General features: G+C 39.7%; 1 protein-coding gene across 2 annotated transcripts in view; it reads left to right on the top strand.

Annotated features, from left to right (window-relative positions):
* Positions 1 to 27913, top strand: part of DPP6 (dipeptidyl peptidase like 6) — a 327308-nt gene that overhangs the window by 127931 nt on the left and 171464 nt on the right. For both annotated transcript variants that reach the window (XM_026841734.1, XM_026841733.1), the window contains exons 2-3: positions 18701 to 18815; positions 27184 to 27282. In XM_026841734.1, coding sequence (XP_026697535.1) covers positions 18701 to 18815; positions 27184 to 27282 — 214 coding nt within the window. The remainder of the gene's footprint in view (positions 1 to 18700; positions 18816 to 27183; positions 27283 to 27913) is intronic.

Here is a 27913-nt window from a genome sequence, read left to right as displayed (position 1 = left end):
TCCTACAACATGTTACAGCATCATCCGGAAGAGCCATGTTAGTCAAACTGAATAAGCTGCCTCTTGAAATGCTTAAACCTCTTAGGGAACTCCCAGTCTAATCAGAGGAAACAATAGAGGATGTTAACCTCCCTGAATAAGCATACATTTAAGAAGGCTGTAGGTATGTGAAACTATAGATATATAACGTGGTTTCGAAATAAAAATATACTATGAAACCTCATGAAAAACGCAGTCAGGTTGAAGATGGAAGTATGAGATCTATATTTCAGGTTTAATTTTTAATCACTATCAAGTCCATTAGAGAAGTGAAAATAGAGTATGATCAATTGATATAAAAGTACTTTTCCAAAAAAAGTTAACGTCTTTATTATGAAGTAGCAACTGCTACTACATCGAAAGCTATTTGATTGTATGTGCGTGAAGTAATACCCATAGAAGAAGTTAGATGAATAAGCCATAATAAATCATATACCACAAGGGTATGAAGTTAATATCAAGATTAATTATACACTGATTTGTAAGTCATTATATCATAGTTACCAATGTTGAGGTTTAATTTTTCTCTAAAAACTGATGAATTCTGATATAGCTTTAACTATTCACAAGCCCCCTTGAGATGCAGGCTGAAGCAAGACAAGGAAACATACCACAATTTCACTGGTTTGCTTTGCATAATGGAGTACTTAAATCTACAGTATCAATCATATCAAAACTTAATTAGAGTTTCTGTTTTCTGATCCAACGTTGTAAAGACCTTGTTGTGTTTTATCTTCCAAGTGTGTGGTAGCAGACTGTTTTTCTTATTTTTACACTCCTGATAATCTTTTCTTGTAACATTGTGGCATCATTTTTATCTGATTTATTGAAATTATGAAAAAGCAGGAAAACACAGGATATATTCTGCCATGTTTTATGAGATGTTTAATATGTTTGTCAAATATAATTTATATCCTTGAGTCATTAGCATGTGAAACACCATAGTATTTAATTCCGTTTTCTGATTAAGGGCCAGATCCACTTAGAGACAGGCACCCATGTTCCGCTCCCCACACTGTACACAGAGAGGGCTGGTTGCTGCAGGGAGGTGATATAAGAGTTTGTACACAGGACAGACATCCTCCTGCCACGGAAAGGATACCCCTGTTATAGCCACCTATGTTGTGTCTTGGGCCTTTCTCTGCAGAGCAGGTATCTGTGTTGGTAAATCATACAGCAGAATATCTAGGAAGTGACTAAGCACTCCTATCTCCAGCCACCTGAAGCCCATGGGACCTGAGCACAAGTTTAAATTGTTTCCCTACTGCAGAAAGGCATCCTGTGAAATGCTTTTCTGAGTTCATCTACAGCTGTGCCGGTGGGGCATGTGAGGCCAAAGAAAACCATGGCCCTTTCACAGCACTATTTTCCCTGTGGAAGAAAGAGAGGATCGTATCAGAAAGGAGGCAGAAAAGCCATAGTGCAGTATCATGCATTAACTGACAGCATCATTTCTTAATTGGTATCAAAAGGATTTAGTAAAGTGTTAAATACAGTTACTGATTTTAGGAGCTTCCCATAATATGCAGTGTTAAATTTATATTTCAATGAAGAAATCAGTAATACTCCAAGGCACACTGTACAGTTACTTAATAAAACATAGACAGACAAACAAAACCTAATTATAATAAAGTCATGTTTTGCTTTTTTGGAAGTTACATATTTTTTATTCCTTTGCTTAATTGCCCACATATCCCTTAAAAAAAAAAAAAAAAGAAGGTTGTTGCAGTTCAGAAGAACTACGCACATCATCCCCATACACCACACACCCTCCTTCTGAGCTCAGAGCTTAAATGGTGCACAGAGGGTGACGAGTGCCATCTGGACTAAGGTAAATGTCATCCCTAATGGACATGGGAAGCGTTTTTCTGGAGGCTGATTCCAAGTGCAGGCCCATTATGAGGCAGGCCAAGCATCCCCACCTCTTGCTGATACCATGTCCACTCATGGCAGTGGTCTTTGCTGAATCAGACTCCGTGAAGGATGCTCAGGCAGTTTACTGTGACTGCTACGATCGTCCAAGTAGTAGCAGAGAGAAATGGGATTCTTCCTCCCTCTGTGACAAATGTTTTAATAATTCATAATGAAAGCGGTAAGCTGGAACTATATGTGGTATCCAATCATGCAGCGTAACAGGAGCTAATAAAATACACAGAGTGCGTGTACCTGTGTAGAAGAGCAGATAACAAATAGCATGCCCAATGGTATTCTTCAAGCCAAGATCAAGTGCTCCTATCCTGACAAGGTGATGTAACCACCTTGCTCCTCTTACTTGAAATGATGCTCTTACCTCTCCCCTTGCTGCTCACACCACAGATGTGCTGCCTATGGGCATGGATGCAAGACCAGCTGCAGTGTGGGAGCATGTGTTTTGTTATCTGGCCATGGCTTCAGAGGAGATACCGCTGGCACGTGGGAGCAGAGTGGGGAGGCTGCTGTGCTGCGGGTCAGCTCTGGCCTCTCTCACTGAGCAGAAATAAGGGGAGCTGCACCCTTGCTCTGTGCCCTGGCCAGCAAACCTCTCATGTGTTAGGCTAAGCTTCAAAGGCTAAGCCCTTGCCTCAAAACCCTTATGGGAGATTTTTTTTCTCTGTATGTGAGCAGGAAACCCATAGGTATATGGCTCTTAAAGGGTGCTATCTCAAATGGTTAGGAATTGGCATCAATTTTTACAGGTGTTTGGGAAACTGGGAAAAAACAGGCATCTAAATGGCTTTTAACAATTTAGCCCTTCTTTCAATGTAATTACTCAAATATCTTGTATAGATGACCTAGTAAAAACCTCAATTTTCCCCCCAGATTTCTGTTCCTAGAGTGAAAAGGAAAACTATGGGGAAAACAGTGTCAGCGAAAGCTACAAACCAGTGAGGAGATAGGAGGATGCAGATTACAGCGTTAACATCGCTACTAAGTGAGGTTAACAAATTGTCTGTTACTGGATCAAAAACCGGATCTGTACTGTGGGCTTCCACCATGCATAGTTAGTCACTTCTACCATGGAGTGACTGACTGAGGGGGAGAGGAATTAGATCAAAATCCAAAAATTGAACTAGTACAAGCGTTAAAAAGTCTATACAAATTTAACTTTTCCAACCATTTCTCTCACTGGGACTTTTCCACATATTTCTTTCTGCAACAGATGCATTTGCTGGTTTAGGAATTTGAATTTTTAATATAAGGCTTAAGGTAAGTAAGAAATTTGTTGAATTGTAATTAAGAAGGATGTAAAGTATGAACGGCATAGAATACAGGAGGCTCTTGGGAAGTCCATGCTCAGCATGAACCCAAGCATGGATGTTTTGTAGACTCATATTTTGAGGGCATCCAGGTTCAGAAGTCTTGTTATCAAAGGATCAGGATTATATCAAGACATCTTTCATTCCCATGGGGGATAATGACTTCCTGCCTGGATGGCAAATGTTCTCATTTCCCATGAAAAGTTACAGGACAAAGGTTAAGTACCTCCTGTAATTTCACAAAGAAATTTAATACAAGCCTCTAGCTGTCTTTTCTATCTGTGCCAGACATTTTTTGTTGTTCTAGAAGCTGACTGCATGGTACAGCCTGTAACACAGGGGCTTGTTAGGACCTTGGAAGACTGGTTATTTTACACTTAATGTCTTCAGTCTGCAAAGGGGGTGTGCTGCATAACTTGTGCTGAGAGAACCTCCTCATGTGACACTTGCATCTTGAGTCTTGGCATCACTGAAATTGTGTTACCAGACCCCAGGGAAAAAAGTAGAACTGGGCTTATTCCCTGCAAGGGAATTTTTTTGTTATTATATTTTTTACAGAAGCACAACAGCAGCAGACAGATTCCAGATCTTTGTCCTATTACCTAGAAGAGTTTTCCTCTCTCTCAGGATGGAAAAAAAATACTGAAATCACAAACAAATAGTGATGAAGCCATTAAACAAAATGGAAATTAAGGGAAAAGTGGGAATGAGATACTGTTGATGTGAATTTTAAGAGTCCTTCACAAATGGTTATGTAAGAGAATGAACTAGCTTCTGATTTTTTTTTGTTAAATTCATGCCAAGAAAATGAAAAAAAGAACAATCTCGAGTTTTGCAGTGCCCCATTAGTTTGCTATGAGATTTCCTGAAAATAATATGGCTTTTTCATTTCACATTATAAGGCTATGATAGCGATATTTTATGAAGGCAAAATACTATGTACAAAAAAGCAGTGATTTTTATATTTCAAGACTGCAAAAAAGCGTTGGGTACTAAGGCACAGCCTTATCATATTTCTTGCTAACAAGGAGAGGTCATAAAACACACGTTTTTTCCTCCTCCATCCTCCTCCTACTAAAAAATAAATGAGAGCATGTCTGCTTTGCAGTCACTGTCCCAAGTCCTAGCTTTAAATTAGCTCGCTGGGGTCCCAAGAGCATGTGGCTGTAAGAGCTTAGCCCAGGCTGACTGCCCCAGCATTTATCCCAGCTTCTCAGGCAGGTATTGTAACACGGTGATCCATGTTTCAAAGACAGCCTGGCTCAAGGTGCCCTAGTGAGCTACTGGAGACACTGGATATATCATACCAAGAGCCACCATGCTCTCAGGAGCACACATGGTGATGGGATGTGCTTTCAGATTTAAGGGTCTCTTTTTCCCTGTGAGCCCAAAGAAGCCCATGGGAGAAAAAAAAGAAAAGGAAAAAAAAAAACCAAACCCCCAAACCAATAGCTTTTACTTCTGCAATTCCTCTGATTCTTTTGAACTACTGATCAGACATATCTTTCATTAATTATTTATTACAGTATAGTCCCTCACTGTATGGGGAGGGGATTAGCTGAAATGATGAATCTCTGCTGCAGTTTGCCACCGTTGCTTGGTCCTACCCAACAGGGAAGGGGCTGCAGCTATTGACTTGCAAGGTATTTCCTCAGAGGAGTCAAGGTCCAGCTCCACTTAGCTGACTAAAGGACAGATTGTTTCACATTTCAAAGGAGGTGAAAATTAATGGATAAAAAATAAATTACTTCTCATAGAGAGCTAAATGGCTGTGTGTGCAGGGGGTGAGTCCCTGCTTTCCCATGCCAGGATATGGAAATTAAAAAACAGGAGAGAGAGAGAGAGAGAGAGAGAGAGAGAGAGAGAGAGTGTGTGTGTGTGTGTGTGTGTGTGTGTGTGTGTAAATATACATATATATATATTTCTCTGTTTTAGTAATGTAGTAATGTAGTAAGAATCTCTGCAAGTCTAATTGTTTTCTTTCATTTTTTTTTTTAATCCTGCCTTCATCATTCCTCTTGTCCAAATGAATGTGACAGAAGGACTGTAATATTTTAGTATTGTGCCTTGCTTCTTTGTTTTAAATTTTTAGGTGAAGTGGTGGGCTTTGCCATTATGTTTTATCCTGACAACGGAAAGATTAGCACTTGACACTCCCTTCATTAATAGCTCAAATTATCTGTAAGAGGAGGGAATAAACGGTCTATAGTAGCCTGGTCAGATATAAAAGATTATACTAATATATAATCACATACTCTTGACATGTTTGACCAACAGGTGAAGAATTTCTGGAGGGAGAAGTAGAAAATCCCATTATATTGTGAAGGGACACACAGGGCAGTGTGGGGCACGTTCAGCGTTGTAGGGGACACTGCAGCAGAGTAAAATGCCAAGAGCAGAAGAGCCTTGACCTCTCTTCCTCAAGAGAGCATTTGGCAATGGCTGAAGATTCATCTGTCATCATTAAATATCAGATTCTTTACATTGACAATTACCTGTTCTCTATAGAGGGACGTTTCAGTGATGGACCAGATAAAAGGCTGTTGAATACACAAAGGGAATGACACCGGTATTTATGTCAATGAAGTGGAAGGAAAATAATACAGCTGATTTATCTGGAGTAGCTCATATGACCTGTCTGTCCCTTCATTGTGCTGCTGTTATCTTTTGGCAACCAGCACGGTGGCCAACATATGAGCACAGATCAGTTGTGTCATATTCTTTCTTCACTTCATTGATTCAGAACATGTCATAAAATCTTGCTGTTCTCAGCACTGCCTTTCAATTCCTGAGTTTGGTGACAGAAAATGTCACTTGAGAAAAGCACAAGGGCTATGTCTGGTGATAGTTTTGGGAAACATCATGTGGAGCTGTGTCAGCTCGAGGACATGCTCTTACTGTACCTTTGAGTGTGAATGTCACTGTAGTGCTGTGTGTCCTCTTCTCTGCAGGTAAAGAAGATGCCCTATGTATAGCTGGTGTGAATATGAGTCCATAGTTTGAAAGTCAGATAATGGGAAACTGAGAGCCTGTGACCATGCTGTGAAGTTATGAGAACTGGTTTAGCCCTCTTGAAAAAGCAGGATTTCAGCTGAGGTTTGCTTTCCTGACAGTTAACATTAGTGGAAACCTGAAAACTTTGGTTCAGATCTTCTATACAGATCCCACGTTTGCTTTCCTGACAGTTAACATTAGTGGAAACCTGAAAACTTTGGTTCAGATCTTCTATACAGATCCCACAAGTCCAAAAGCTTCATCATTTTTGCCCTTAAATTTCTTCATGTGTTCAGCTGCAGCTAGGCCAGTGTAAGGTCTTGCTGAATGGGAAGTCTGGAGTTCAGAAACCAAACCCTGCTTTTTCTGAGTACACAGAAGTGTGTGTGACCACAGGTAGAAGGGTCACAAGCTGCTGAATATGAGAAGAACCAAAATTACTTTATATTGCAGTACAGAAAATGTTGAGCTGTGCAGGCTGGTAGGAGGGAGAGTTCTGCTTCTAATTATGATTCAGCATTATCTTTCACTGATAATAGCCTTTTTGTAATCAAAGAAGTTAAAAATGAAATACATGTTGCTGATTTTTGTGTGTGCACCAATGAGCAATGCAATCATAATGTAGCTTTAAATTAAATTCTTTTGTTCCTTTTTTAAAATTTCAGTTGAATAGTTTTCCCTGGTGCCAGAGCCTAGTTTACAGCAGAGAAAATTCCCTTAAATTGATATTTAAAAATGCACTCACATACACTACATTAACCTTTTCATTCCCTTACGGTGTGTGTCAACAAAAAATGATCCCTGTAACTCTGCTTATTGGAGAGATGCATCTATAGATTATATTAATTGGTAGAGTTCCCATTCTGCTCCGGACAGATTTTTCACATGGTGAATGAAATCCTGGCTGTGCTAATGCTCTTCTCTCTTTAAAAATACCAATGCTTCAGCCCCCATTATTTTCCTTCTCCCACAGCTACATATCTGATCACTTCTGAACTCTCATTAGTTATGGAAGAGTTTTATCTTTGAATTTAGATAGGGATAAGAGAGGCATCAAGTCCCAGGTCCTCAGGAGTGCTTCTGTGCCTGGATCCTGGTGAAGCCACAGGTAATTAAGAATCTGAACATCTCGGAGGACATTGGACTGGGCGTGATTCAGTGTGGTGTTTGCAGCATGCATGAGCGGGCTAGTTGGGGTTACTTGGTAGGGAAGTCTGTACTGGAATGTTTGTCGCAGCATCACATGAGTTTAGGATGTCTTTAAGTCTTGTAAAGTGAGTGAGATGGACAGAGAGATGAAGATAAGAGGACCCTTTTATGTGTATTTAGATCAGGAGTTGATCTGAAGCTCTGTTGAGTACTGTAGGGAAATGTGGAAATGGCACTCCCTGCCTGCTGGTCTGTTAAGACCCCTTAGTTTCAGAAGCCAAACCCTACTTCTTGAGAGAATAACAGGTTGGTGAGTTGTGGAGAAGAAACTATCTTGGACACTTGCCTTTTTCCTTCCCATCTCTGGTGCATTTTTCATGGGATGCAATGAAACTGCCACACACAAGTCATTGTATTGTCAGCTTGGGTGATTTTTCTCTTTTCAAATCCTACAGCATGTTTAAATCAATATGATATTTCTACATTTAACTTCAGTTTTAAATGCAAAGGGGACCTTTCTAACCCACACTCTCTCACTTTTGACATCAGAAATGAGAATGTCACGAAATTAAAGGAAGAAGTTTGATTACAGCAGAAACTTTAAAGCTTGAAGCCAGTGAAAAGCAGACGGATAAACCAGCAGCATGATTCGAGAGAAGAGGTGCTTTTGTCAGTGCTGTTAAGATGCTAACATGAATTGTGTAGGGAGATTAAAAATGATCATGATAATGCAGTGGCTTTGCTGCTGGGTGGCAGTGACCCTTGTGAAATAGATCTTCTGCAAGAAAAAAATTGCAATTTGTGTGTCAGTCATTTTTGCTTTTTTCTTTTGAATGGGAATGTGAATGTCTCCATTCCATTCTGTAATCCACTTACTGAGTCTCAGTATTGTATTGAATTAAGGATACTTCTTTCAAATTAAAAGTGAGCAAGAAAAGTGTTCTTTTCCTACAAGGAGTCATGCTCCTGTGGTGTGGTGCCACAGTTAACACAGCTCGCTATGGGAAAGAAAGTTGGCATCTTGCTTTCCCGGGGAAAAATTACTTACTTTGTTAGTTGTGTTTACTGCCGCCCAGAAAGTTTTGAAAATGAAAATAAATTACTTTGCAAAGCTCTTCGTAATGTGCTCTGAGAACCCTAGTAAAAATAGAAATCAATTAAAACAGATCGAGCATAAGAGTCATAAACCTTTGGAGACCTTGGAGTCACTTTGCCTGACAGCAGCAGTCGGTGCTGAGCCAGCCTGCTGGCATTTCACGCCAAAACCCTGAGTACCCTTCGAAGGTGTGTAATTCTTCAAACTACAGTTTTCCTAAGCTAGAGCTGGAGAAGGGCCAGGGAGAATTAAGACTTCATTTTTTTTTAACTTCATGAATCAGGAGATCCATGAAGTGGCTTCTGATTCAAGAATATCTGAGAAAAGCCCAAGCAAATCCCATTAGGAGAACTGAGATGTCTCCCAGTTATTTTGAGGACAGTCTTGCAGCCTGAGGACTCTGCTCCCTTCATCATCCAAGCAGTGCTCACAGAAATCAGCACAGGTTGCTGCTAGCCAGAAAGAAATAGTTAACATTGTAAAAATGGAAAAGACAGGCCTCCTTTCGCTGTTGTGTCCCTTGCTTCTTTCTCCCGTGTGAGTAATGGTTCGAGCTTAAGCAAATTAATTTCCTTAAGAGTAAGAATTGCAGAACTGGGGGTGAATTGGGGACTGTAGGTTTTGGAGTTGGGGCTCAGATGGAGTTTAGGGCTTCAATTATATTTTGAAGTAACCTGGAGGGGTGCAGGGGACCAAGCATAGGTGTGTTTTTTTTAGCACGCTCCCAGTCATGGTTCTGGCCCATTACTAGTAGGACTCCAGGAATGCTGCAGGAAAGCCTGGGGTTCAGAGTGGGCCAGGGACTGTTCTGGTAAAGAAGTCATACAGTCATGCTGAACTGCAGTGTAAGAGGATTTGGCTGTTGTGGGTGAGAGGTGTGCTCTCCAGTTGCCCTTGGAACAAGGGAACAGATTTTGGTATGCTTTATTTACTGGTTTGTATTTACTTAGGAAACCAGGAATGAAAGATTCAGGAGATGAGAAGGGGAGAGAGACTAAGCAAAAAGATCTTGGCTGTACAGGTTGAGGAGAAAGGGACTTTGCTTGGAGAAAAAAGCCTTCATGCTTCATGCTACTCCAAGAACTGCTAATGTCTTTTCATTTAAAAGCATTGTGTAAAACACAGTTCCACACTTACACATCATTTTTCCTTTGCTCAACATTGTTAAAATTTGTAACAGAGAAGAATATTCCTTCTATAATTTTAATTAAAATCTTGGCTGCATACTACAGATGGAAACAGCACTAGAGACCCACACATGAAATATATCTTGATCCTAGAAACAACAAAAAATTAAGATTCTCTTAAAGGTAGAAGTATAAGTAGCATCTTAATATAAATATTGCTAGAGTTAAGAATAATACAATTGTGTTGTCTTTGAAATATTGATACATCAAATAATTTCTTCTTTTCAAAACAGTAAATGACTTGTGCTTAAACAAAAAGTAGTGTAAAAGACAAAAATCACCTGTGAATTTTAGCATCAAGGATAGCTCTGGAGTTTGCATTTTACACACCTCCTATACTATACTTTGATTTTAATAGGATATTCAGATGCTTGAGAAATCCAGCACCATAATCTGATTAATGCTACTAAAAATGTTGTTATTGACCTCAGTACGGGCAGGCTCTGGCTTGAAACAGGGAGGAACTTTTCTCTCTCATGAGATCCTACTGGCTCATTTGAGGAATTTTATTTTTTTTTCCTGCTGAACTCAACTTTTATGTAAAAACAGATATCGCTGAAGTCCCACCAAGGAGAGAAGTATGCAATTTTTACTGGTCCTTTACTAAATTCAGCCAGTCTTTTAGTGAGCATACAAAACAGATTTTATCATCACATGCTTGTTAGGTTGGACATTTTTACTTTTTCAGTACATAAAAGCATTTTATGTTGTGTCTCATCATGGAGGTTCAGGTAATTGTCATTACTTTTGAAACCTCATTATTATGGGCTCTGATCAAATGTTCTCTCCCACGAAAAAGTTCTGAATTGTCAGTGCAGCCTTGTTCTCCCTGCAGTGCAGTCCCACACCATCCTCTTGCCCCTTGGTCTGTCTGTGTCCCCCATCTCCCCATGTAACTCCAGGACTCAGGGGTCAATCCCACCTCTGACCTGGTTTGCCCAGCTGCTCCCATGGCCATGGGATCTTCAGGAGTTGTCACCTTGCAGCCCTCACACCATCCAGGGACTTCATCTGAAATCTCCAGTCCACCATCATCCTGTAAGAAGCGATGATGAGAGAAATATATTTTGAACAAAAACCAGCCGATGCATTTCAGATAGTAATGATAGATGATGGTTGGCATGGTAGGTTGTACTGAGGGTGCTTCTCTCTTTCTTTCTGTTTTTTGTGGGTTTTTTTTTAATTTTTTTTTATTTTCCCATACATGCATCAAGGTTTGCTGTGTCTTAATGAGAGTTACATATGTCAACCCATGGAGGAGCGACCCTCCCCTAGCCCCAGCTGCTTTAATTCACACATGAATTAATATAATAATTACTGTATCGCAGAAGCGTTTGCAGGTAACCTGGCAAGGTAATTTTTACTTTCTTAGCACGCAGTGCTGTTTCTGCATCCTGAGTCTGATGGACGCCTCAGGAGAGTGCAAAATGAAATTGATAAAACCATTTCCTTCCCCCCCGTGCTGTACACACAGTTTCTGTATTCCTCTTCCCACTGTCTCTGCAATGTGGTGACCTCAAAACTTGGCTGTCTTCACAGCTCTTTCTCACATTGTTACCAAACAAATTATTTAGGAATTAAATTCTGTTCACCTTGTGTTTTCCTACCTGTACTATTTAGAAACAAATTATTTACAAACTAGATTACAGAAGAAAAAAAATGCCTAGGAGTTAGTAAAATATAATATTAAACAGAATTTGTAATGCTGTCTTCTACCCAGGGAGATTAAACACCTCGCTACTTCCCTTATCACAAATTCTTCCTTGATGTTCGGAGTCATAAATTGAATGATATTTTCTTTTTTCTGAAATATAGTTTCACTAAAAAATGTAATTGCCTGTTTACAAATGTAAGCAGAATGGCATTTTTTTGGAATTAGGGGAGATGACAAAGCTGTGCCAAGCTCTCAAGTATTGCAGAGAAGCATCTTTTCCCATTTCTTTAGATCGTAATTTTACAAGAAATAGACTAGAGAGATGTCATCCTGGCATGCCTTGGCATCATCACGTTTTGCAGATGCTTTCTGTGTGGGTACGAACTGTTTCAAGGCTCGTGTGTGTGTGTTGCAGCTCGGTTTGGAGGGAGCCAGGCTGTCAGAGCATTATAGTGGAAAAACTGGAGCTAAGCAAGTGCTGTGGCATACAGGGGTCTTGGGATCAGTGATATAATCTGTGGCGTTTGGGTTTGCCAAGCCTTTTCACAGATCTGATGATAACACAGACTCCTATGAAATAAAATTCTAAGCATCAAACCAAGTTTTACTGGTGCTATGGCAGACACTTCACCCGAGGAGATGATTTGGTTCTGTTTTAGTGGATGGATGTGTGTGCTTATATCAAACACTGAAATAAAATCAAAGAAATGCTGTTGATTTTATGGGCTCTGTCACTATTGGGAATGGTTCTTTAATTATGACTTGAATTACAGTAGCAGCTAAGGGCCCCTGTGAGGATTTACAGTCCCACTGTGCCAGGTGCTATAAAAACATCTAGGTTACAGCAATGAATGAACCAAATTGATGGTGGGAAAGTGAAGAAGATTAATAAGATGACATTAAATCATGACCATCACAGTTCTAGGCTAAAAGTATCTCTAATAACGTATGTCGTGTGTCATCCACACATATAACATTGCCGTCTCCTTTCTCCATGCCCTTGGCCGCAGCCACACTTAGTGCAACAGGTCCAGTTGTTGTTTGCAGCTTGAATTTTTGTCACCTTGAGATAGGCTCCTGACAGGATTTCAGAATCCATGTTCCTAACTTCGAATTTATTTTGGAAATTCCATGTAGCCACGTTGTCACTAAGCACTAGGAATAATTTGGGAATGCTTCAAATGGCACTACTGCTTATTTGTACGTTGTAAGGGGGTAGGAGGATGTTGCAGTGTAGTTACTATACTTGAGTACAAAAGTCATGTTAGATGCCAGTTCAAAATACAGAGATGCTAAATTAGTCTTTTAGTGCTGCTAGCTATGGAGGGGATCCAAGACTGTTTCATCGTAATGCTCATAAAAATGATGGGATGTTATTAAATATCCATTTCAGCAATACAGTACAGCTAGGAATCCCAAGATATTACTGTATTTAGATCTTTTTACAAGGTTTTTTTTTTTAAATTTAGAAGTAACACTGGGTTTCATTTGTAGCTGACACAGACTGGCTTTGCTCCAGTGGAGCCAATGATCTGTGTCAGTCAGTGCTAGCTGAGGATCTGTTGCCTTCTGCTCTAAAACTGTGGAAGACCCATCATCTGTTAAAGCTAACAGTTAGGTGTAAGGTACAGATGGCATTCATTTTCTCCTATTGGCTTTGTAATAGAAACATGTAAGACTGAAAGCTCCATCAAAGCATAAAACATGCAAGGTTTATTTTTACAAAGGGCTGAGTGTTACAGCTACAGCCTTTTCCTCGCTTGCTCTCAAACACTCCATTAATGCCCAACCTCAAAGCATTTGCGTATGTGCACTTTGCAGAAAATTGTGAGAGGAGATGGTGCTACAGTGCCAAAAGGAGTGGCTTTAAGGCACTGATATAAGAGCCTCCCAGAAATTCAGGGCAGGATAGCGTGTTGCATTGTGTGCAGGGTAAAAGATTTTACTCGGGGTGCAGGAGAGTAGACAGCAAAGATGTTAACTGTTATTAAGTCATTGCTCCCTATTAGCAAAAGCATTTATTATCAACAGAAGATGTAAGACAAACATAATGTAGCTAGCTGTCTTTTGTCACTGTGATGGGAAGGATGGTTTTATCCCTCTGAATCCTTCTGTTGGGGTTTTGCAGGAAAGCCCACGTGCATGCCATGCCTCATTTGTAAAAATAAACCAAGTTTTTATTCTTCTCAATCTAAAATGTCACCTTTAGCATCAGAACAACTGAGTTTGCTGTAGCCTCGGGCTTAGGCTCTCTGAGCCTATCTGCAAACCGATTGCTATTCAGCATCACACCAGCTGGAGCACAGCTTAGGGTGCTCTGCAGCAGCAGGAGGGGAGGGAGGTGAGTGGCGAGGAGAAAGAAAAGAAAATTTAGAAAACCCAAACAAAAGTAACTCAGCTTGAATTCAGAGATGAGAAGGATGCAGTTACATGCTTACTATTGTTTATCCATATTATTATACTGCCTAAGTTCTTTAGTGTTTGAGGTTTCCACTGTGCCAGGCAGGGTACCAAAAATGATTCCTGCCCACGAAGAAACTCCATCCTAAATTTAAGTCAGGAGAGTGGCAGAGGATCCAGACAGGCGGAGGAGTGCAATGAGACAGTAAGGCAGTATCGATCAGCAATGTAACCAGAGGTCTCAGCAAACCTCCTGCTGTAACCACTGTAATGCATCTACTTTACTGCCATTATTATTGCAGTTAATATTTATTTTTTTTGCAACACAAGGTTAATAATCTAACCATATGAGTTACCTACTCTTATCTCATTTGTTGTACTGTTTAGCAGTTATAATCTGCAGCAATTTTGTATTATAAGAACTAATTAGGAGCAAGATTATTTTTCTACTGAACATCATCGGAGCTTTTGCCAGGGACAACAGTGTTTCCATACCTTAATTCCTCAGCAAAGTTTTTATTCTGGGCCATGTTCTGAAACTGGTGAGCTGACTTGCCAGAGACATTGCACTCACTGTTATGTCATCAGGCAAAAGTTTTAATTCAGAACAAGGTAGCCTGAGGTGAAGGTAGAAGACATATTCCTGATTAACTGTGTTGACAAGCTTGCTAGAAGATTCTTCATTTATTATGTTTGTGAGTGTGTAGTATTTCAGGTCATTTAGTTAAAGTTTAGAAGCAACTCAAAAAACCCCGAGAACCAGAGCTTTCAGGAATTGCAGGTATGGAAACCATACAAACCCTTGCTATAAACCCCATCCTACCACCTCTGAAGCCAATAAGGAATCCTGCACCTGTTTTTGTTTCATACCATTCATTTCTTGGTTTTTCCTTTTTTTTTTTTTCTTTTATTTTCTTTTTGATTTACACTGGCATAACAGAGAGATCAGTCTCCTGTCTCCAGCTGTCACCCAATGTCACCTGCTTCAGGAAGGGCCCTCACATACAGCACACATGTCTGGAATGTATATATTCCACTATAACACACCTAGGTTTTATTGTTATTGCCCAAAAGTGGCAACTCCATGTTGAAAAGGAATAAGAGGCCTACCATGACTATCCCCCTATTGATACTTCAGAGATTTTGGCCCAGGATCTATAGCTTTTATTAAATAATACCAATAACTTGACGAGTGATGTCTATATTGTCCTTCTTTCATTTTGCAATATAGACGTGACTAGTAAAAAAAAAAAAAAAAAGAAAAGAAGTTGTATATGATGAGTTTTTGTTTTAAGAAGCTATTATATTACTCTAATATGGCCATCATGCTGGCAGACTTTTGTCAGGTTAAAATAAACATGCCAGAAATAATTTTGTTGACAGCATCTTGTATTAGAGCACATCCAGCTTCCATCCATAACACATCAGTACAGTGATTCTTTCACAGACAGGAAAATAAGTCATCACAGATCTATATTTTAGAGTCTTAAAATATTGTAGGTGTCCGGATTTACAGCTTCAAAGTCAACTTCACAGGTGGGTAGCGTTATTTTTCAATCATAAATGAAGATGAAAGTGGTAACATTTACAGTTTTTAATATGCAGCATCAATGAAGTGTGCTTATGTTAAAACCTGTGGTAACATCTGTTTTACTTTCCTAATCCAAAATCAATTAAGGTTTTATGTGAGAGAAAAAAGGGGGTGGAAAACAAACAGCAAAGGAAAAAAGGAGAAAAAGCAGGCTGAAGGGCTTTAGCTTGCTTGCAGAGGTCATGCAGGCATTGTGTTAGTTCTTCATGACAAGCATAGAGCAGGTGACTTATGATTAGTGATTTTGTTTTAATGTTTCCTTTTATGCTGTTTCCAGTAGAATCATTCCATCAGAGCAGAAATTGGGCATGCTTTGTTTATTTCCATTTGTGTAATAAGCTCAGATTTCAGTATTAAAACCAAAGTGGTATCTTTAGGATTAACAGCCATGTTTGAGGAAAGGTATCTGCTTGCTGGTTGGTTTAGATCTCTGTCTTTACATCTGCAAGCTGGGATCTTTCAGGAATGGGCAAATTATGGCTTTGTGCTGTGCCTTGGAAAAACCACTTTGAGGTACCACTTCAAGAACATTTATTTGTGTGCTTGAATCTGCCTAGGGTTTAAACACCTTCCTGGCTTCAGTGCCAAGCACAGAGGCTTTCCTGAGCAGTGTGAATAGGCAGCTGATGTCCACTTGTGGGAACTCCTCCTGTTCAAGGGTGGGAGTTTGCTTCCAAGGACATGGGGTATCATGGACCAGTGGTGAAGCTGTAACCTCCTGGAAGTAAAAGCTGGTCACAGTGACACCGTAACATCTCTTTGAAATTAACAGAAATACAGATAAGCTCTAAGGCGGTGGTGCTATGGTATGATGCGTGTGCAGCAGTTGTACTGTAAGTGATTCCATCAAAAGAGACTTGAAATGGCTGAGAAGAACAAAAAAGCTGCTTTCCAAACCTGTGCTGGATAAAGCTTACCTTTCTTTGAAATGTCATTTATCTCTTTTTTCTTTTTATCAGGGGAAATTTCCTGACAGAATTTTGAAAATAAAGTGAAAATGTTCCTTTCTGCATCCTTGCAGTGTATTAAACACTGAAGTTTTGTTTATGAATAGTTTTCCTCCTCTTGATACACTAGAAATTCCCACTCTTTTTGCCTATTATTTTGCTCAAATATTGGTTGGCTGACTGAAGAATTAATAGGATTATGATGTGATAATGGATTCAGTGGAAGTATTGATATCCTGAAAGCTTAAGCACATGTGTGGGTTTCTATCACACTGGGAGTCATGGACGGGGAAACCTCACTTAATGCAAGGTTTTATTAAGCTTTTGAACTACTTCTGGGTTTATAGATCTAATTCAACTCTGTGAACTATTTTTTTTCAATTTTAAAGCTTCTGACCATTCAGGGTGGAGAGGGCTGTTAGATTATTTTCAGGAATGTGACTGTTGCCATCAGTCCTGTACTGCTGCCTGCATCTTACCTTCTGTCAGGGCTTTGCTGGGTAGAAGTACTGTGGTTTCTCAGCTGCTTCTCCCCCGTTCTCCTGTCATCCCTCTAGGTCCCACTGTGCTCTGATGTGAAAGGAAGAATATTTCTGCCACTTACTAAGAAGCCCTGGATTCCTTTCCTGGCTTTAGTTCTCAGTTTGTGTGTGACCCTGGGAAAGTCAGGGGCTCCCTTTTGAACCTATTTGCATCATCTGAAAAATGGGGACCATAACAGTTTCCTAAAAAAGGTGTTAGAAGTCTAAATTAATGAACATTTTTATTTGTGCTTAGGGTGAAGACGCTATAAAAATGCAAGTATTTATATTCTTTCTGTTTGCTTGTTGGCAAAATTACATTTCTCAAGGCTCCTGACCTACTTTTCAGATTTTTCTCCAGTAAGAATAATAAACTATAAATTTCTTCCTCCAATTATTTTTCATTTCAAATAGAAAGCCAAGTGCAAATGAGGGGGAGACAAGGTGGGGAGGGTGTGCTAACCTCTACCCCTCTTTGCCTGAAGGAAGAGAACCATCATGTCTTTTCCATAACTAGAATAAATAATGAAATACAGATGCTACCTCAGATGTTTAATGCCTCAAACCTGGCTTCTTTCCATTGCAGGTTTATAGCCTTTTGTAATGGATATATCTCCAAACATACAGGAAGGGAGTCTCAACATTATCTTCTTCTGTGAAATGGATTCTTGATAGGGAAAAAGTTGAAAAATATTTTCCAGCCTTTTCTGAAACCAAAACTGTGAGTTTTGCCTGACCTCCCTGCTCAGGTCATGTTTTGTGTCTAAGAAAAAGTTACAATGAGTGAAACAAACTCCCTGAACTACAGAAGAACTTAGCCTATTATAAAGTTTTTTGTTTTCCTGAAAAAATTTAAAAAGTAAAAGAATCTTTTAAAGAAGTACCAACAGGTCTGTCTTAGACCCACCATCCCTCATAATAAAGGAAATGAGGCAAAAATTCTAAATTGGTGAGGCTGACAAGGAGGAGGAGCATACAGAGTTGTTCTGGCTGTGAGGCCAGATCTCTTGAGTGAATTCAGTCTTCCAGGAAAGTGGAGTGCACTGATATTTTGTACAGTTCCTGGAGATGTTTCAGTGTGTGCATCAAATCACATTTAATGCACAGTGCTAAGGGGAATCCAGCAAAAAGCACGAAAGGGATGAAGTGCAGTAAATATTTAGGATCTTGTGAATGTGAACACAGCGCTTCATAAAAACCTGTCTCGAGAGCAGTGATGTCTTATACATTGTAGATAGAACATATGATACAACCACAGTGAAGTCAAAGCTAATCGGTTAATAGTGATGGAGCTTTTGTTCTAAACTTTTAAGGATGTGATTAAACTTAATGTATATGCTAGATGTGGATCCTGTCTTCATGTCCTTAGACCTACCAACATAGAAATGCATGCAAAGTGCCCTGAGGGGAGGTGATGTTTTTTGGGAAGGCAAACACCATGAGAATATCCTTGTTGATTTTTATCTCCATACATGCCCCTATGAATTTTTTACCTTCCTGTATTCTTCTCTGGCATCTTATTATAAAAGTCTCTGGAAAATTACTGTATAGCTCTTTATTCCCAGACTTAATGAGAGTTGGTAGGAAATTGGCTTTTGATAAGTGAGTTTGGATGAGTGCTGGTGTGAGCGACCGGTGCGTTACACTACTGAGCATCCTATGGGTGCATCACATTTATTCATTGTATAATATGAGTTGGGATGGATTCAGTTAATACCACAATGTCTCATAACAGCATGAATTCTGTTTGGTTTATGGCCTTTACCCACCATGGTCGCAGGGTGAATGGTGTAGTTCTGCAGATGTATTTTTCTGTTTCCATTCTGCTGTTTGTTTTCTTGGCTAAGTGTCTTTTCTGAATGTTCACTTTCCTTTGATGTTTCTAGGAGCTGGTGGGGAGTAATCCTCCTCAAAGAAACTGGAAAGGAATTGCAATTGCCTTACTTGTTATTCTCGTTATCTGCTCCCTGATTGTCACCTCTGTTATACTCCTGACACCAGGTATTTATAACTTTTAACTCGCTTTCATTCTGGTTTTTTTTTTTTTCTGTAATTTGACACTTCCAAGGGTAAAGAGATTGCAAACTGACTGCAAAGTCGACATCAAAGGAATCATCCTTCCTGTTATTTATCTTGGTGTGACACTGAGTTCAAGGCCATTCTTAGGTAGATTGTTTTAGAGTTTTACATTTCAGTTCAAAGATCAGGGCTGCTGAGCTGAAGGTACAAGTGTGAAACTTGGTTGCCTAAATATAGTTAGGGAGTATCATTTTACATACGCCTGGATATGAGAGCCATCTCCATAGGGCAGTCAGTTAAGACACAGAACTTCCTGAAGTTCATGCCACATGGAGCAGCATGGGACATGTCAGTTGGGTGGCATATCCTAGACCTGCTAAAATGGCATTAGATGCCTGTGCTTTGGCACCTAAATCCTATCCCCTTCAGCTGGACTGATTTTTAGATCAGACCACAGTGTTTCAGCTTTACAAAGCAATTCCAGATAACTGTGTACCAGATAGCACTTAATCACAGCAAGTAATCAGTAACTTCCCAATAAGGGAATCTTTAAATTAATCCCCTTACCATGTTTCAGCAAAGTTCTCTGCACATAACCTCTGTAAGTTACTTCTCTTACAGTAGCTGCAGAGGTTGTAGGCTTGAATGTTAATGTGGTATCATTATGATTATTGTTATTACATATTTATACAGCCCTGTAAATTTCCATGCCTGCTTACTTTGTAGAAATAATGCGCCTTCATGGCTCTGAGAAGATTGTGATCTGAATACAAAAAGACAAACAAATGAGAAACAAGACATAGAAAAGATAATTCATTGTCAGAAAGGGTGAGGAGCTACAAAACACAGGAGAAAGCAGACGGTCCCCTGCAGAGGGATGTAGAGGAGATGAAGGGGGATCCTTCTTGGATGAGTACATGCAAGTGATTCTAGGGGACAGCAGGACAGAGAGCACAGAGCTGAGGAGAGGAATGGAGGCAAGGGAGAAATTAAACCATAAGAAATGAAAGAGCACAGAATGGTGAAGTGGAAAAACGAAATGGAAGTTGTGTGGCAGAAATTTCTAGCTCACAGTGTGTGAACTGACATGTAGTTCAGCAGGTCTGGGCCATCTTCACTGGCATAATTCTTATCCCACAGTCCTGCTGTATGGTAGACTGGAGACAGTGGTAAATCAAGAAATACAGGACCGCACTGAATTCATCTGAAAATGAATGAAACAATCATTGTTATCCTTTTGGTTATTTATCATCATGCCATGCTAAGTTTATTTCATGCTATCCTGAAGTTTTCAATGTAAATTTAAGTAGCACATGGTCATGCCAGAGTAATTAAGTAATTAAATTAATTTAGGTTAAGATTAATTAAGGATTATTTTTTAAATTACTTTTGCTAGGGTTCAGATCTAACACCTTTGGATAGTGCAGTTCACCTCTGAGATGTTTTGGGGCATGGTTTGTGGACTTTACTCACATCAGGCACCACTTATTTGCAGTGAAAAATATCATCCCTTACCCATTAGGTATGGAAATGTCACATTCTGTTTTACAGAAGTGCAGGCCCATACTTTTCAGAAAAGCACACTGAAGCCTAGATTCCTAAACCTATACCTGTGGGTTTCAAGAAGCTGTCAGTGGCTTGCACTGAATAGGTAAGACCATGGGTGCCACTTCCATCAAAGAGTATGATTCCGTATAGATGGATACATGGGGAGAAGCATAAGCATACCTATACATTCTTAAATACAGACAGTCTTTTCTTTCACAAGATCACCTGTAATAAAGATTTCTTTATAAGGATGGTGAGAATGATATCTCATGAGGATTTAGCAGCTCTTGTTTCAATTCTGGGCTCCACTGTAGTCCTCATTTATGACTTCTGAATGCTGCTCCCACTTCTCCATAGAGAAAATAAAACATAAAATCCACTAATGACTGTTATGACTAGAGATTCTGCAGTGCTGTTGTCCAGGTAAGTGCCTAGACAGAAAAGGTGTGCTGAGCATTGAGACCCTATAGTTAATGTTTCTAATTTAAGAAGACACAAGTAAATATGCGTTATTATGATGTCTTTCTATTTTACGTAGTATGAAGTAGGAATGTGAACCCACATTCTGTTACAAATAAAATTTAAAAGTGTATTTGTGTGTTTACATTTGTATATGCATTCACAAAGACATTCTCTGTTTGGGATACATATGCACACATATGTATACACATATGGTTTTGGTATGTACTTAGCAACAACTCCAGATAGCACCATTTCTCTGTGCTTAAAATTTAGGAATATGCAAAATCCTTTTCTATGCTAAAATTTCCATTCGCATTTTTTGATAGTTTTAATTACCCGATCTGTTGATAAACTGGGTTTGGGTTGTTTTTTCCTCTTCTGGTGTTTCAAAACTGTCCCCTGCATGCAAATACAAAACCTCTAAACTCAGTACTGCTTTTGTTTTTATCATGGATCCAGACTGCTTCATGGTGAGACTCTGCCAAGGGTAAAATAGGTAGCTTAGGTTGCTGCTGTGGCTTGGAGCTTGTCACAAGGACACACTATGGCAGAGGGTAACAGGAGACTCATTTCACAGGCATTTCCCACCAGCCAGGGCTAAGTGAGACATTGAGGCCGGTTTGACAAATGTAAGAAGTATTACATTGCTAATCCTGACTGAGGATAGCACATCCTAACAAGATAGATGTGGGGAAGATGGAGGAGCCCATCTAAAAGAAGCAGCAGAGTCTGCATTTCCTTGGTATAAACAGTTCACTGGAAGAGGAAATGTTTATCCTTTGGTAGCAATATTGAAAAATAATTGATGGATGGATGTTTGAACAGGAGCGAATAAGGGACAGGAGGACAGCAAAGCAAGGAAGCAAAGCAGTTTTGTGGATATTCATGGGGAGCTACTGCCAAGTGTGAGAGTGACATCAGAAGAACACCCTACAAAAAAACCTTCTTCACTGGAAATGTCTCAAGTGGGGTGATGCAGTCTGGCATGGACACTGCATGATGTTTGAAAATACTTTTAAATAAAATAAAAATATTTTTAAGTCTTCCTTCTGATTATAATGTTGGAGTCCAGCCTGACACTGTCATACTAGTACAAATAACATTTTGCATTTTACCTTGGAATTCCTTACTTTTTCCTATCTATCTTGGCCATCTGCCTGGATAGAAAACCATTCTTCTCTAAGTAGTTTTGTTAGTTAGTTCAAACTTTTCTGTTAGTTTGAAGGCCTGTTTTGCAGTGCAATACCAAGGCAGGCAGTGCAGAGATGCTCTAAACCCAGTGCTGAACATCAGGCAGTGCCTACAGAGAGTAATTTAGGACATATATGAGATAGAGTGCAGCATGCAGTCTTGTAATCTGTATTCAGACAAAGAAGAGTGATTAACTGGACCCATAATTTGCATCATGATGGTCGTATTTCCCAATACAGTGAAAGTTGGGATAGTCTCCTAGGTAGTCTCCTGCAAAATCGAGAGTGTTAGAGTGGGGAATGGGGATGGCTTGCTTATCAGAACAGATAAAGTATTTAATATTTGAGGAAAAAAGGGATTTATATATATCTTCAAGATTCTTTTGCAAATCAGCCCAAACCTTTAAAGAAAGTTTTAACTCTGGATTCAGCTGCAGAAAGGCTGAAATCCCTACTGGTATGCATTTCTCAAAGGCAGGTCACTCACCCGGCTTTAAGATTAGCTCATAAACTGGGAAGAGTGCTCTTTGCATTCAGCAGACATTATAATTACAGTAGCAGTGCTTTATTGCTAGCTAATGTTTAGGTCTTATTTTATAAAATCCTAATAAAATGTCATCATTTCTGTGATTTGTATATTCTTTGGTATTCTAGAGCACTGTTCTCAAAAGAAGCAGTAACTGCTGAAACTTTGCATTTAATTACACTATAGTACACCGTATGCACACAATTGCCTACGCTGAGGGACTCTGATTTCATGTGTGTGTGAGTCTTGCCATTCCACCCACCTTTGAAAAATGTGAACCTATTTATACAAATGATGAAAGTGTGGGACTGAGCCTTTCCTAATTGGTGGTTGCTCACTTGTCACAGCATATGGCACCTGTATGACTTCCCATCCTAGCAGTGTTGTTTGTGTATTTATAGAAAGATATGCAAAAGTTTATAGATATGCACGTGTGCTTGCGCACACACACATATATCAAAGCTGAAGACCAAATCCTACAGAAATTTTGATTGAGAAAACCTTCCCCAAATTCCATTAGACATTTTGCTGAGGAAGAGGATGCTTTCTAGTCCCCTCTGTTTGGAAATTGAGGCAAACAAGGACTTCCTGCACATCTGTTCCTGATATTTAAATCTTTCTTCAGATACACATCAAGTTTGCCCCTTTCAAATCTGACCATTAGCTGAAAAAAGAAAGTACACCCAAGTCCATATTAAAATTTTTACAGAATTCATAGGAAACTTTTTTCAGAGATGGTACCGAGGTAGTCACTGCATAGCATTAGTCCACAGCATGCTGTCAGACAGCCAAATACATTGCCTAGAAAGCTTTGTATGACTTTTGCTAGTTGTGAAGAGCAAGGAAATATCCTGTGACCAGCTGTGAAGGAGTATAATCAATTTGTTCACAGTTCTTATCTATAAATTATATATAATATATAAAATTTATTATGTATTATATGCCATTTTAAAAAAGTGGGATTTTACAGAAGGGAGAAAGGCTCCCTGTTTGCCTTGTGGCCAATGCCTTTTGGGTACAGAGAGGTCCTTTGAGGGAAAAAAAGAATTAGGTCTGCCCAGGGTTTGAGCAGGTGTGCTGAGGTGGGAAGGGAGTTCCTGGTGTGCTGGAGACTGAGAGGTGGACATTCACGGATGTACACTTACCCATGTGCTTGCAATGCACAATAGCCCAGGGGGCGTGTGAAAAAAGCATCTGACACTGACCTGTAGCTGAGCCCCAAGGATGACAGAAAGAAAGTGGGCACCCAAAGGTGACTGAAGCTTTCTGAGCCATCAAACAGCCTCTGAGCATTGCTGGAAGCGAGACAGAGCTTGAAAGAAAGGATTGGTGCTGCAGAGGTAAAACAGGCAGGGAGGTCAGCTCATAGGCCTTTTCTGTTTGAGTTTTCTGGGTTTCTGGAGGATCTTTGTTCTGTTTGTGTTCTGGAGAGGAAGGTTTTCAGCCCATGTTCTTTTGGGTGTGCTGGCTTCAAGTGCGGAAAGATGAGCCAAAAAGGTCTGACCAACACAGGGTTCCCATCATGCCTTTAATATTAAATGAAAAATAAAACAGACATGGTTTTCACTTGGTTTTCTCAGCATGTCACTTTGTTGTTTGGATGGTGGGTTTCTGATTTGGCACTCAAACCACAAGTCCTTGTGGCACCTGCACTGTGCCATGCCGCTGTGCTGTCAGTCCCCAGTTGGCAGCTGCCATCTGGGTCTGCTGGGGGCAGGGGACATGAGTGCAAAACAGGTGGTGGCACATGCTTGATCCCCTCCTTCCATAAACCCAAGGAGGCATCAAGGTCTCTGGAGCTGGGTGTGGACACAATTTGTGTCCACCAGCTCACTTAGATGCTTTACAACATGCTCAGAAACTGCTGCTCAGGACAGGGTGGGCTACTTGAGATCCTGTAATTGCATTTCTTCCACCATAAATGTCTCTTCTGGGGCCAAAGGAATGGAGTAGGCATTCTTAAGGAGTTCTCTGATTTACCTATGTGTTAAGTGACAAGTCAGTAAATCTGATTTTTTTACTAAAAAATAATTGATTGATTGATTGATTGATTATTTAGTTATTTGTTTTCTCCCCAGCACTATGGCTGAGATTAATGTTGTCCGTGGTTCATTATGGGACCTATTTCAGCTATTACAGCTCACTGCAGGACACAGTAAGGGATTCTCAACAGCATTGCCTTAGGGAGGCTCCTGGTTGTGCATGCTTCAGGTGCTACCTCTCCCTCTTCCTACTGTCCCTTGTGAGGAGTTTGCAGTGCTGCAGAGATATAAAGGTGGGGCAGCTCCCAGACTAGCTGTCTCCATCCTGCACAGAAAGAGGGAATGAGAAGGACATCCCACCCCGCCCCTTCCCAAATCTCCAGCACAGAGGTTTGCTGGATGCCAACATGTTTGTTGGAAGCCCTCGTGGTGGGGAAGAGGGTGTCCATGTTTCTTGGGGTGACATTTGGGAAGTGGCTTCTGAAACAACAGTAAGCCCAGGGCTGAATGTGGACTCTGACCTCCTGCTCTGCACTGCCTCATCTCCTCAGGTATCCAGTGCTGGGTGCTGGGGCCTTGCACCATGGTGAGAACTAACTGAAACAGTTTCCTGGAGTTCCTCTGACCTATATTTTCCATTTTAATAAATAAAATTATGCAGAAGAACTCAGCACAATGCTGTTACACAGAGGGTTTTGGCTGAGGGCTTGTATTAATGTGTCTTGGTATTTGGAAGCCACATTGAGCAGTGAGATTGAAACCTCAGTTAGACTTGGAAAAAAAAATGAAAATTGAAGAATATATTTTAATTTGTTAATAATAATAGTTTGTACTAAAACATCTTTTAGTGGAACAAAACACTGCTCATATGTAATTGTCAGTGGTCTCAGGTAGCCCAGAGGCTTCCATTTAGTGTAGTAAAGAAGACATATTTCCTCTAATAAATGGCTTCAGAGAGTCTGATTCCACTGTTCCTGATCATGAGTGTGTTCAATATAAAAAGTTTAGTACTAAACAATGTTAAAAGATAGCTAAGGCTGCATGATATCAATAGACCTCAGGCATGAGGATTCTGTAGTCAGGAGAGATGCTGAAGCACAAAATCCTGCTGTGGAAATACTCAGAATGTGGCCTCATGTTCCTTTAAAGAGCAAATGTGTTTAAAACTGACTGAAAGGTTTCTATGAAAATAGTTATTCAGCAAAAAATGGAATGTTGAAAACAAATTATTCGTGGAAGGTGACTGGTTGTCATAACCAAAAAAAAACCCAAAAACTGTTGGGGGAAAAAAAAGGAATATATTAATCAAAATTGTTTGATTTAGTTTTTTCCTAAGTTTCAGCTTTGAGAAAATGAACATCCATTTTCATATTAACTGAGCACCCACTATACAGTTCTGTGATGTAATATATATATATACTCTTCATCTGTAAGGCCCAAGAATCCATCGATTCCGCATGCACACTTCAGTTATAGGCCCAGGAGCCTCTGTGTTGTGCTTATGAGAATTGTTACATAGTGGAGAGGTAGTGATAGAAATGCAAAGGTATAATTTTTCATAGAGAAGATGCTAGCTGCAGCAAATTTTAAGTGGTTAAATTTGTGCCTTGGTTTTATTCAGTTGGCTTTGGGTGTTTAGTCTTGGTGACATCCTAGATGAGACAGATTTCCTTGTAACAATAATACATATGCAGAAAGAAATCAGTTCTGGATTTTCATCAGGTTGTGCTTTGCATCAGAAATCTGTTGACAATCTCTGACTGAATCACAAGAAATGTGGCGAGGGCTGTATGAAGGACAGCAGAGGAAGACATACAGCAAGTATTTGTGGGGAAAGTGGCGTGCTACACTGTAGAGTTAGGAAGAATGAACTAAATGAAGGACACTGTTTACTGCAGGTTGATCTTACAACATCTTAAACTGGCAGTCTAGTTCTTCAGTGTAAAAGCTGTCCAGGTTTCCATGTTTGCAAATGAAACTCTATATTCTTTCACTAAAAATGAAAATTTGTATGGACTAGTTATGCAACATCTAAGGATTTAGGGTTATGTCTCATAGATTTTTCAAAAACATTTCTGCAGCCAAGTGTCTTGATTCCCATGGAAAATTTTTTGTGAATTCTTGAAATAATTTCTGTGAGGCTTACCCTTATAAGGCTAAATACTTTTGCAACTGTGCTTGTGTGTGACAGTTTTTAAGGAAATAAAAAAGCTATAAAAACTTGGTCACTTTTAATTGCTTTTTAAAAATTTAACTAATGATTTCAGAATGGTCTTAGTGTTAAGCAGCTTTAATATTCTTCAGATTAGTCATCATTATATAGCACTGTGACATGTATAAGTGTGTTTTTATGACTTAAAATCTTTTTTGACCAGGTTATGTCTGAAACTGTGTGTTTTGGACTGTATCTTGGTCTTTGTGTAGTTGTTGAGTTCAGGCATAAACAATCAGGAGGTTTCTATTTGTGAACGACTAGATGGTACTTTTATAATGTTGACAGTGGGAAGGGGCTTATGTGTGACAGAAAGCTTAATGTAGACCATTTCTGAGTGACATATGACATGGCACTATTCACTGTTGCTGTACTTTCAGATACATTTAAAAGTTGAAGTAATGGCAGTTTGGTTTTGAATGTTTTACAGTTGAAGATAACAGCTTGTCTCAAAAGAAGAAGATAACAGTGGAAGATCTCTTCAGTGATGAATTCAAAATTCATGACCCAGAGGCTAAATGGATAACTGGTGAGTGAGGCATGAATGTGTTGCTGTGTCTTTGCTTTGCTTCCTTGCTCTCTGGGTGTATCTTTTTTATTTCCTTCTTTATTCCTCCTATTCTTTATTTTGTTCCTGGAATTGCAGAATCAAGGAGTGGTTGGGTTTGGAAAGATCTCAGGAGATCATCTTGTCCAACTCTCTGCTCAAGCAAGGGCAGCTGGAGTTGTTTGCTCAGAACCATGCCCAAAAATTCAATCCCCAGATTTCTATTCCAGCTTTCCTCCTGATAAATATGCAAACACCACTGCTCTGTTTTTATAATTTTTTTATTTAAGGCTCTCCAGTGGGCTCATAGCTAGGCATTGAATACTACAGCCTTTGTCCCAGAGAGCTTCCAGCATTCAGTAGGTGATGTAGGGCATGGTTGAAGGAAGTGGTTGGAGCACTGTCAGTCACTATTTTAATAAAAAATAAAACTAAAAAAATAAAAAACCTTCAGGTTTATATTCCCTCATCAAACTTTTTTTTTTTTTCCTGGCAGAGAGGTGAAGCATTGCTAAGCAACAAGCAGTGGTCCAGCAGCAGCTGGACTGGTCCTTGCACGCAAGCCATGTGCTCTTTTTATCCTCTGCTGCCTTATATTTTCTAGTCAGGGGAA

Source organism: Athene cunicularia (genome assembly GCF_003259725.1).
Source record: "Athene cunicularia isolate RWA chromosome 2 unlocalized genomic scaffold, athCun1 chr2_part1, whole genome shotgun sequence".
Taxonomy (NCBI): Eukaryota; Metazoa; Chordata; class Aves; order Strigiformes; family Strigidae; genus Athene; species Athene cunicularia.
The sequence above is the reverse complement of the archived record's forward strand: the minus strand, read 5'-3'. Positions and strand labels throughout refer to the sequence as shown.